This window comes from Schistocerca gregaria, chromosome 2, assembly GCF_023897955.1.
Source record: "Schistocerca gregaria isolate iqSchGreg1 chromosome 2, iqSchGreg1.2, whole genome shotgun sequence".
Classification (NCBI taxonomy): domain Eukaryota; kingdom Metazoa; phylum Arthropoda; class Insecta; order Orthoptera; family Acrididae; genus Schistocerca; species Schistocerca gregaria.
Window position 1 is genome coordinate 269,885,672 of NC_064921.1, and position 12,650 is coordinate 269,898,321.

A 12,650-nucleotide genomic window follows, 5' to 3' on the forward strand; every position below is an offset into this window, starting at 1 on the left:
TCAGTAGTGTGACATCTCCTCCTGAATATCCAAATTGTGGTTAAGATAAATATTTAACAGAACTTCTCCTTTATGCTGTGTAGGTTTTCACTTATACCTATTTGAAATACCATTTAGTCAGCTCTATGGTGACTACTATATGCAACAATAAATGTTTTTCTTCCATTTTTCTTGGTGAATGAAATAACTGGGTTTGTAGTTCTAGGTCACCCTGCACGCAAAACATCATGCCTCTGGGTAGCTGCCTAGTTGCGTATAAATAATTTATAAAGTACCTCCAGGTTCGAATTAGGGGTAGACCCAGTTAAAGCAATCAAATAAAGGCAATTTTAATGCACTTATTACAAGATCAATTTTAGAATGCCAATGCAGAACTTCCTTTGGGTTCTTAGTTTGTTGAAATCATGTATACATCAGGCCTTACATTATCTTCCAATGTTTCACATACAATTCCACTAGATTTCTCTCTCACCTTCCCTTCTTGAAAAGGTCATCTTCCACTCCCACTAAAATTTTAATCCTCGCTCTAGATTTCTTCTTATAACTGTTACTGTGGCCAACTATCCACCATACTAGAATCGGAATAAGAAGCAAACAATGCACAGCAAAAACAAACACTTAAATCTTTCCTTGCAAACTCCGATTGCTCTTATTTTATTACGATGATCATTTCTCCTCATTACATCAAGAAACCATTTTTGCATTTGGAAGAGAAAGTTGCTTACTAGACATAGTTCTATCAGAGGTGGTATACTATTGCCTTGAATTGACCATCAGGCAATGTCACCATTAAATGGTGGTGTATTCACACTTGATGGACCATCAATCCAACATCACTTCACTTAAACCAGTAGTGAATTGTGAAAGTGAGGTTATGAAATACCATCTATGATACAAAAAGTAAGCAAACACCAAAATTAAGAAACTAGCAAAGAGAAAGTTTATTAATAGCCAAAGCAAACTTCATACTGGATGATCTTGACAAAGTTCATATGGTAAACTGCTCGGAAATAGAACAGCTGGAAAAGTCCCGTCTGAATACTTCTAAGTATCAACATTTATTTGCTAGTGAAAATATATACATATTACACATCAACAAATATTTAAAGGCAATACACAGAGCGTGTTTAACTGCCCAGACAGAAATGTGCATTAAAGTGCTGCCTCCAGGACAGGGAGATGCGCTCATCCCAGATTGATTAATGATTAAGGTCAGTGTGTCAGCCAAGCTGGATGTGGTTTTTAGGTAGTTACTGACAACCAACTAGGTGAATAATTGGCTGGTACCCAAGTCCTGCCTCAGTTACATGACTCACAAACATTTAGTAAACTTTCGCTCTCATTCACATAGGATAACATTGAACGGCAGACAGTTGGGGAGCAACCATTCCGACAGGAAGGGTCTCCAGCCATCCCTTGAAACTAACCACAACAAATCCATTCCCATCCCTTGAAACTAACCACAACAAATCCATTCCTAACCACACCAATCCTGCACAAGTGGAAATAAATGTACAAGAAGAAGAAGAAGAAGAAGAAGAAGAAGAAGAAAACACTGGGTCTGTTTATCTTCTTAGTGCATTCCCCCACACACAATTTTATGTACCAAACAATATAAAAAACAACACTATTTTTCTCATTTGATACAGCTGACTTTTTCACTGTTAAAAGGTTTACTTACTGAATGATGCTTCATCAATTTATGTTCTTTTTTATATACAGTTTAGGCTTTTTCTATGTCCAGGTATAAAAACCTATATCATTTTTCACTTTCAGATACAGGCATATGGTCTCTGGCCTCTCTTATAGAAAAACAGTCAGCTAAAAAAGAATATCAATTCATCTTGGAACATTTGCAATGTGTAACAGATACAAAGCAAAATAATCAAATTGTCCAAGAAGATGCAAAAACATTAAGTCCACTATTATATGTGAGCATCGTGAAAACTCTGACATTAGCAGACCACAACATTGTCCACCCCACCAACAAATAAGTAAAAACTTTCTTACTGACAAATGTTGAAACTGATGTCCTGTTATGTTTGTCCCATTCTTCTGACAGAATGTGTGAATGTCGTCATTTGAAATGTGTTGTCGAATGTTAGACATTCCATTCCACTATATTCCATTCCATGAAGTGTAAATCAACCTTTATAGAGTCTGTAATACGTAGACCCATGGTTTAATGTGAACTCTGTACCTCACATTAATACACACTGACGGAGCTGAAAGAAGTGGTAAGTGAAAGATAAAAATCCTACAACCAAGCGGGGACCAAATGCGAGACCTTTGGGTATGTAGTCCGGCACTTCACAACTGAGCCAGTGTAATGATATGAAATAGCGAATGATTCATTACAATAACAAAGTAAGTGTCAAACTAATTTACGAATGTGCTTGTGATACTAACCACATGTGTCATGCAGATACAATACCTTTTATTACTATGTACTTACAAGTAACATCTTCACAGGAACCAGATATATTAGAATCAAGCGTTTATTTCTCACACATTTCTTGTGGCATTTTTCAAATGCGAAGGACAAATAGGTATCAGCTGAGAAAAAAAAAAAAAGCTTTAGAAAACAAGAATTCAATTTTACAAACTTTTAATTTAGGAATGCAATGTTCAAAATGCAAAACTGAGAGTCCACATTTACACTAACATGAGTAAAAGCAAAGAAAGAAAGACTCTCAAAGCTGTAACAAGATGCTCTTGGCAAATTTGAATTTAAAAAATCAGAAAGTCAGAGAACTGAATACTTCTGTGCATGACATATTTTCACAATACTGGAAAATCCTTGCTGAATTACAAACAATATGGATGTGGAAAGATCATCCTTCACCACACAATGGAGGAAATTGACAGTGGCAGTCACATATACAAGAACTCACATGCAAATCTTAGTCTGTGAACTTGTGTTCTTCAAAACCCATATAAATGCACAACTAAATTATTCCAGCATTTTGTGTCTAGGCAGGGGAGCATGAAGAAGCATGCAAGTCCATAAGCTGACTACCAGGTTCATGTTTTTGTTTAGACGGTTGGCTACCCCTTCGCTCATTTCACAATTTAATATTTCGACCTTTTTCCTTCAACAAAACAAAAAACAATTATTTTTTCATAGAATGAAAGTAAAAAGAACAGCATGTATGGCAAAGAGATATTTCATCCTACTGAACTTGAAACAAACCCAAACCATTTGAAACTTACATGACTGACAATGACACACAATTGTGGTCAACAATCTTTTCAGGCGCATTTACTTAAATAATCTTAGGATTCCTGAAGATACAGCCAAAATTTGACTAGAATGAAATTTTTAATCTCAGTTGAGTGTGTTGAACATTTGTACCCACATATGAACAGTCTTGTACCAGAAGTTTGATCTACACATTTTTCTTTTGTGGGCAGTATTCTTATTGGGTGATCCAGTTACTCATTACAAACAAAATGACAATTAGAACTAGCTGTATGCCCTTCCCTTCTGAGATGCTCTTTTGTCAATACTGCACAATTATCTTCTGTGGAGCAAAGAAACAGTTCAGTAACTACCTTCAATAAACTATATTTGCAAAGGAACAAGTTAATTTTTTTTCATTCAGTAGTTCAAATGGCTCTGAGCACTATTGGACTTAACGTCTGAGGTCATCAGTCCCCTAGAATTTAGAACTACTTAAACTTAACTAACCTAAGGGCATCACACACATCCATGCCTGAGGCAGGATTCGAACCTGCGACCGTAGCGGACGCGCGGTTCCAGACTGAAGCGCCTAGACCACTCAGCCTTCAGCACCTCTGTGTCTCTCTGTGAGGAGAACTTTATTAGTTCAACTGGAAGAGCACTATCCACAAGAGGTAGGTATTTTTACCCAGTTCCTACTCTGTATTGTTTGAACTCTGTATAACTTTTTTGAGCTGACCTACTAGCGCAAAACATTCATTTGTCTTTGACTACACACACACACACAGATATCTTTTTCAGACATGTAACGCAAAGTTTGCTGTATAATAAGGTGTATAAAAATATGCCACTTAAGATTTAATTTCAGGCATGGGAGTTTTAAATAACACTTAATAGTCCAGCAATAATGACAGGTCAGCTCTTTTTAAAAAAGTATTTTCTGATCAGGCATTTGTTCTGTGACCAAGAAGTATGTACTGCCCGTTTTAGTAAGACATTTCTCACAGAAAACTGTGTTCCTTCATGTTTGATCATATTTTCTACTGAATATTGAACTTCATGAAGTACTTTCAATTCTTTACATTTTCAGTAGTTATTTTTCACTTGTACCCGAGTCAGTTTTCTTCATTTCAACTAAATATGCTGAGAGATTCATCTATATGTGTTATCCAGATAATCAAACTGAGGAGCTGCGGTTTTTCTGCCTTACATAAATATAGTATCCCTCCAGATCCATGTACATGTTGACACACAATACCAACAGCACTTTCGTACGAAGTACCTTCTGTGAAGCTGTATGTGTGTCCACGAACATAACATTTAGTCTATAAGATTACTAATTTCTATCAAACATTTTTTCAAGTTATAACAGTTTTGAAAAAGAGATGAAAGCAAAACAAATTTACCTGATTTGAAATCACTGTCAAACATTGCCTTCCTTCCAACATAATACTTATATGTTATCTGCTGACTAAGAGAAAAATTGTCTTTCAAAGGGGATGATTCAATTGCTCTGATAAGAGGCTTGCACAAATGGAGTTTGTTTATTCGGAAATACACTTTAAACAATTGGTTTACAAGTGGAAGCATTCCCCATCTCTTGGTAGATATTTCTGTCGATCGGCTGAAAAATAATAGTGCTTCAAGAGTCACCATCATGCATAGTTCCACAGTACTCATTCACAAAATTATGTTCATCATATTTTTCTAATTAAAAAAGTCTCAGTTTTACTGAAACCGCAGTTAATACACACAAATATTATCTTTTCATATTATAGCCACAACAACAAGCAATGTCATTACAGTTTAAAATTCAATGCTGGACTGAGACTTATAATATCATAGAATATGCTACAACAAAGTGATAACTTATTGAAAGTATACAAAATATAATAATGAAACTTTTATCTGTGAAATTTAATAATGAAAATAACACTGGAAATACTATAACAACAATAATAGTTTAATTAATAACGAAAATTCATCACAAATTAAAACTGTCTGTCTGAATAGGGATCAAATACTAAAGGTGACAGGAGAGGTCTGGGACACAGTTTTAATCTGTCAGCAAGTTATTCAATCATATATGTATTCCTGAATAAATTTAAATTTTATTAAACACATTAAGATCAGTAAAGCTGTACAGAAAGGTTGTTATTTCTGCTGATATTAACATAAAAGTTAATGACAAGGTTGCAATAAATGTGATGGATCTCGTGTCTACAGATGATTTGAAACTGAATGGTGAAAACTTCATGAGAATGACTGCCCATTTAGCTCTATTTTGTTTCACTACCTTAGCTGAACAGAATCTGTAATGTAATGATAATAATAAATTTTGTGTAATATTATGTGGATTAATTTAATAGAAAAAATGCCATAGTCCGTTAGCAAAATAAGTTCAGTAAATTTATTCAATCAATACTTTCCATACATAACAGAATGACAGTTCATACACAGTCACTCCTGCTTAACGAAAGAGATTAAAATGTCTAAATTGATCCAAAGTTCCAAACACTTTTAACAAGGTGTACAAGATCATTTAACAGCATAGTAGAGCAAAAATGTCTGGACAAATTGCAATTAGAAAGTTTCATTTCAGATACCAGAAACAAATCAAAAGCTGTGGTCCATTAAGAAAGTTGAAGTAGGAACTATCAAAAATTATTTTCAAAAAATCTAACTGAAGATAAGGAAATCTGTACAGCATTCAATAAACACTTCACTGATTCCCAAGAAATGGATACTACTTTCCTCCTTACATTTATCCTGACTGCACTCATACTAACTCTAATGAAGTCAGATTTGATCCTGTGTTGTGTTGTAATGTGGCTAATATTCAAAAGTCTTTAAAACTCTAAACCCAGTAAGATGGGATGAAATAGCAACATAAATAATAAAGGCAGTATATCTTAGTACAGCATACCACCCCATTTCATTATCAATTAATCATTTCAAGAAGTTAACATTTCTGATAGATAGAAAAATGACCAGCTGATGAAAGAGGCAGCCACAGTGAGATAGGTAACTATCCGTCAATTTGTCTAATGGCAATATTTTCCAAAATATTTGAAAAGCCAGCACATAACTAAACAGAAAGACATATAAAACATAAAATTATTTCTGAAGACGAGAATGGCGTAATGCAAGGCCTGTATTTAACTAGTTAAACGAAAGCAAGTATCTTGACTAAAGGACGTATATAACAGATACATTCTATGACATGACAAAAGCTTTCCTCTCTCCAACTTACTTGTCAGCAGCACATATCCTAAAGCAACCCATTAGACATTCAGCAGTTTTCTCAAAAATTTCCATGGGGCTCTCCACAGAGCGATGTGTAACTTGTTTATCTGCTTGTACGGCAATCATTCGCAAGTCTAAACAAGCAGCACACATTACTGGTAGGGCCCAATTCTGGTCCCTCTGAGACTGAAGCAATTTTGTCACAGCTTGTACCATCCCAGTCTGATAGTTATATGCAGGCATAAATTCTTGGTTATTGACAGCAGTAACACATCTGAAAAAAGTAAAAAGTAGAAAGTCATCTAGGGAACTAATTTATGTAAACATAAAAACAATTGAGAATACATTTTCAAAAACAACAAACACAAAAAATCTTTCCCACCAATAATTCCAGTATGGTCAACAATGAATGATTATAATGGTATTTAGGTTTAATTTGAACATACTGCTAAATTCTGTAGAATAAAACCTCCCATACTTTTTGACATTGTTTCATGCAGTTAACTGTATTTGATTTAATTATTATAAGAGCAAAAGAACACAGGAAAAGTATTACTGTCCTTAATATTCACAAAAGGTGATGACTCCATTAGAGGATGAGCACAAGCTCAGACTGAACAAGAAAATCAGCTGCATCCTTTTAAAGGAACTGTCTCGACATTTTCCATAAGCAATTTATGTGATCTATGGAAAATCTAAATTTGAATGTTCTGCTCCTCTAAAGCACATGCCTTGTGCATTAACACTGCAGCACCATGAAGACACATATGTTTGACAAAAACGATTACAGTTGAAAGATATGGGAGGAAAATCAGTAATACCTGAAATTAGTTGAAGACAAACTAGACTCACTCTCAGTGTTTGGAGGACAATCTATCAAGTAATCCAGCAGGAAAGTAAAATTTAGAATGATCAAATTTTTAGTAAAAACTAGGATTCTGAGATGCACAAAAGAGTAGGAAGTTACATTCAAAAATTTGTCAGTTCCAAACATGCATTACGATGTATTGATTATGTCATCTATTACAGAAACACACAACTGTCACAACTGCTTTTTTATAAAGGCAATTAAAATTTATTAATGGGTCATAAACTTTATCAGAATGGAAAAAAACACTAAATGTAGATGTTAAAAGTGTACTGTCATTATCTCAAACTTCTGTTAAGTCACAAAAATCAAATGATAATACAACTAAAGTTAAAAGTCTAAATATGTATCAATAAAAAATCCTGCCACCACAATGGCCTAGTGTGTTAAATAATGTCAACTATGATGGCAACTGACTATTCTTTGGAAACACTAGTCTCTGATGCTTGCAATATAGAAGGCAGTAGTGTATATAAACATGAACCTAAAAGGCAAAAACTTTTACTTTGATGACTTTTGCAGTAGTGCGACATGTTTTTCCACCTCTTCCTCACAATCAGATGACAGCTCTTCATATAAAACCACTGTTTAGGTACTTAGCATGTAGGTAATTTCCACTGTGCCAACACACAACACAACTGTTTTAGTCTGTGCAGAGACCACACATGAGTAATGAGCACAGGACATCAGCAAGGTGCAATGTTGTCAAGCAGTCTCTACCTGCTCTGGAGGTTGCATTTATACTCTGGTGTCATGGCTTGGTGGTGTTTTGGAAGGCACCTCTACTGACACTGTACACACCCAGAAACAACCAATAGAAGTTGTGAAGAATGTCTTAAGCTTATGTGCTGTTTTGAGATTCACTTCAGATATGTTGTTCTGAATAAAAAGACATTTGTCACCAAGCATAGTAAACGTTGGACAGGAGAACAACCAAATACAGAAAGGTTCTCTAATAAGTCAGTTACATCATTTCCTAGTGAGTTGGTGTAGATGTGAGCTCTCTTCTAGTCCTCAACCCTCGCCAGCTGGAAACCAAGCCCCACAACAGTATTAGTCGCACTGTATAGCAGCTCCACTGCATCAAGAAGACACAAGAAGGCGACGGTAAATCTTCAATAAAGCAAAAGTGTTCACGAAGGACACTGAAGTGACAGATCAATCAAGAAGTGAGAACTTAGTTACAATCTGTAACCAGAGACCTTTCTACTTCACTTCATTTTGTGCCCAATATGAAAGACACAGATAATAAGTGCTGAAATACGTAAGCTTTTGACATACAAAACGGAATTTTTAAGAAATAATGGAGAAATACATGGTATCGCATAGAACAAATGAAGTAAAAATGAAGGAGATATAGGTAAACACACACTGTAGTGTCCTCCAGTATAACTGTTACACTTAAGAAGAAGTTACTTGGTGTCTTGAAAATAAACCAAACAAGCCTGAAAGTATAAATGAGATTACTTAAGCATAGAAACCAGGTAAAAAACAACCAATATTTATGTTCTGAAATAACTATCTACATGGGAGTAGAGAAACTGTACATCTAGAAAATGTAAGATTTTAGCGTCCTGCTTTCATGCCTACGTGTGCATCAGTGATCTACAAGATCGTATTTGCAGCAGCTGAGCAACACGATAGCAGTTCAGCCTCACATCTTAGGGCAGTGGTCAATCAGCTGAATGTGTGACCACTGCAAAGCAGCTACCTGAGACATCGTGTCACCCGCACACGGTATAGCGGCAGTGTACTGCATGCCCGATTCGGTGATCTTTTATCAGCCCCAAGCTTTCTTTTTAATGGCAAACAATTTGTTAAGAGTGGGTGATACATGTTTTATTGATTCTTTACACTGATGTCCAAGCAAAGAAAATAGGCTTCCAGTGTTTGTAAGGCAAATATTACTGTTAGTTTTATTGTATGCCGGTAAACACTCAAAACATGTGTAACAAAATGTCAGAAAATTTGAAAAAAATGGATGAGTTATCAAACAGCAGTAAAGCTCAACCAAAGTGATTAAATAAAACATATGAAATGCAAAATAGTATAAAAGATTTAGAAACACAAGGGGAGGAGGTACCGGTAACCTTTATAAAAAATTACCAGAGAGTTACAGGCTGAAATTGAAAACCAAGGTGATTTAGTGAGGAAGGAGGCTCGAGTAGAATGTAAAGAGGCAGATTATAAAACAAAACATACAGAGAAATTTTGTTCCATCATCTTTCGGGAGTGCACTCAGGACAGCGACAATTCTTCTTGCGATATTTCGGCTAGAAACCTCCCAGCCATCTTCAAGGCGAGTCGGACACTGAGTTCATAGCGTTTGTGCGTGCCTATTTATACGGAGAGTCACGTGATACAAAGCTGCTGAGGATTGAAGGCACATGCGTCAAAGATATCAAAGTCGCCACTACTGCGCTAGTCATAGATAAGATGTATATAGCAAAGATAAACATATAAGCACGGAGTGCAAACAAAATAGTGCTGCTGCGAATCCACAGTGCTTATAAATAAATAATTAGTCTTTAAAAGTGGTAACATCTGTCGGAAGTGAAGATGCAGAAATTCTTTCCAAACGAAGGTGTGAAATAAGCGGTTTCCAAGCCTAGAAAATGGCTGGGAGGTTTCTAGCCGAAATATCGCAAGAAGAATTGTCGCTATCCCGAGTGCACGCCCGAAAGATGATGGAACATTATGTTCGCCGGGAAAACTTCAAGAATCATACAGAGAAACTTTTACCCGATCAGAATATTTAGATAACATCAGATGAATCACATCTTATCAAGGTATTGGTACAAAGATTGGCACACTATGTAAGGAAGGAAATATGGAACAGAGGGTTGGATGCTTCAAATAGAGAACACAGTGAAGAGATCAGTAGGAGAACAGGGGTAATAATAACATGGAAAGTAAACATTTTCCCAACCACTTTGCAAGAAAAAAGGAATTTCACACATGTCATGTTAGTAAACAAGATAACCATCAAAGTTGTTCACAAGAACATAGAAGAAACAACACACAATCACAGGTGTTTGTATCAAACACAAAACAACAATGTTGTGAGTAATACAATACCTATAAACACAAACAATGGGTTACTGGATAGGGCCAATATCCAAGATGTGACAATACAATCATAGACCAATATAAAAAAACTTATTTCATTTACCCATAAAATATCTACACAAGGGTGACTGCTAGACAAAAATGAGCAAATTGAGGGAAACTAACCACTGCCCCTAACCACTGGAGGGGGGCTAATGGAAAGAAAGTAGACATTTATATAGACTCAGGTAGTGAGATTTTCTTGATCTCACGAGAAGTTTTACACGCAATGAGAAAGGCAAACTAATATCCTATTCTACGTGTTACAGGTGTATATATCATAGGGATAATTGGGACTAAAGGTAAGTTAATTAAACAAGGAACACGAACAATGTAAGGAAAAGATAGACTGCTACTTACCACAAAGATGACACATTAAGTTGCAGACAGGCACAATTAAACGACATTTACACTTTAGCTTTCAGCATGGCCTTTGTCAGAAAAAGAAAGAGAAACACACACACACACACACACACACACACACACACACACACACACACACACACACACAAGCAAGCAAGCATACTCCCGTCCTCTATGGCAAATTATGCCAGAATTCACATCCAAGCAGCTAGAGACCACAGTCATGTATCCATCCATGTGTGTGCTTGCTTGTGTGAATGAGAGAGAGAGAGAGAGAGAGAGAGAGAGAGAGAGAGAGAGAGAGAGTTTCTTCTTCTTTTTCTTATGGAGGCTGTGGTCAAAAGCTTATGAGTAAATGCCTTTTAATTGTGCCTGTCTGCAATTTCTAGTGTCATCCTTATGATAAGTAGCAATATATTTTTCCTTACATTGTTGATGTTCCAACCTGAAGTTTACATTGTTTAAATAAGAAACATTTAGACCTATAAGAATAGGGAGTTGTCAATTTATGCAAATCTCGCTGATAGTACTTAACACTAATAAGAAGAACCTCCAACTGATTTGCAGATTGATGACACTGATAACTAAAGCTTATGAATCTATCCTTTTAGGTGAGGAGCAAAAAAATGAATTATGCAATATTCTATGGAAATAAAAATCAATATTCTCGATAAAATGGGAGTAATAGGTGATTATGTTTGTCAATTTAAGGTATGACATGACGGTTCTTTCTTGTGTAACTCCTATCCTGTAGCTTTAAGTTTACAAAATGTGATACAAGAAAAAATAAATAGAATTATAGAAAATCAAGTGTCAACAACAATTCATTGTTAGTGGTGAAAGCCACAGGCAGGGTGCACCTGGTCTTAGATAAGCATATTCTAAAAAAGCACGTAGGAACCAAAACAGTTAGAGCCATGTGTACAGATGAATTGATTGCCAACTATGAAGAAGCTAAATATTTCAGCCTGATGAATCTGATAGCTGGCAAGTAAAGTTACATGCAGCTATCTTGTTTGATGGAAGGTCATAAAAAAATTTTGTGCAAAAAATTATTACAGGAACCAATTATTTATGTAGACTCCATGATGTATCAGTTCAGAGGAGAAAGTGCAGCTCCGTAGCTGTTGGCATAATGAATGGTACCAGCGACAAAAGCACAAAAAATGAGAATGAACACAATGCAGAGTGACAGAAAACAATCTTTGAGAGCTGCAGAAAGTGCAAGAAATAAGTAATTGTTTGTGAAATCTGCAATGTTACAAACCCAATCAAACAGATTCCAACTGTTGATGCAAACAGTTGGAAATTCTATCATGGTGTTGAGCAATATCCTGACTGAGCAGTAGCTTTTCATAATCTGGCTTTTGAACATAAAAAGATAACACAGCTGGGAAGAAATGCATCTCAGTGTCACCAATATCTCCCATTTTTTACATCCTCTCCTCTTCAGTTCACAGAGTCACCTTCCTGATATTTACCTCCACTTCTGCTCAATTTAAACCCACAAACCATTAACTATATCCACTCCAACGGTTCCACACCAATATCTCCACCTTCAGACATGGTTGCTACAGCTCTGCAGTGACAAGCAATCTCTATCTTAGTATGCTGAACTTCACTCCTTAATGATATGAAGATTTGGATACAGTGCTAGAACGAATGACCCCTTTCCCTGGCAGGAATACTGAAGTATGCAAAGGACACACAAATCACCAAAGTAGCATCCAAGTGAAAAGTTATTCTTTGATATTTTCAATGGGGAGATACAAATTCTGTTGATTTAAAATGTGAGGCTAAAAATCCTATGCCAAGATTGCAAATTTTCTTTATTGATTACTGGCCTCAGCTCACTGCCAAGCCGTCTTCAGATCAATCTAA

The 12,650-nt window shown here is 35.9% G+C and overlaps 1 protein-coding gene across 2 annotated transcripts in view; it reads right to left on the bottom strand.

Annotated features, from left to right (window-relative positions):
* The window catches only part of LOC126336861 (PCI domain-containing protein 2), a 75,837-nt gene that overhangs the window by 9,734 nt on the left and 53,453 nt on the right, over positions 1 to 12,650 (bottom strand). For both annotated transcript variants that reach the window (XM_050000957.1, XM_050000956.1), the window contains 3 exons: positions 6,438 to 6,704; positions 4,591 to 4,808; positions 2,456 to 2,556 (listed from right to left, as the gene is read on the bottom strand). In XM_050000957.1, coding sequence (XP_049856914.1) covers positions 2,456 to 2,556; positions 4,591 to 4,808; positions 6,438 to 6,704 — 586 coding nt within the window. The remainder of the gene's footprint in view (positions 1 to 2,455; positions 2,557 to 4,590; positions 4,809 to 6,437; positions 6,705 to 12,650) is intronic.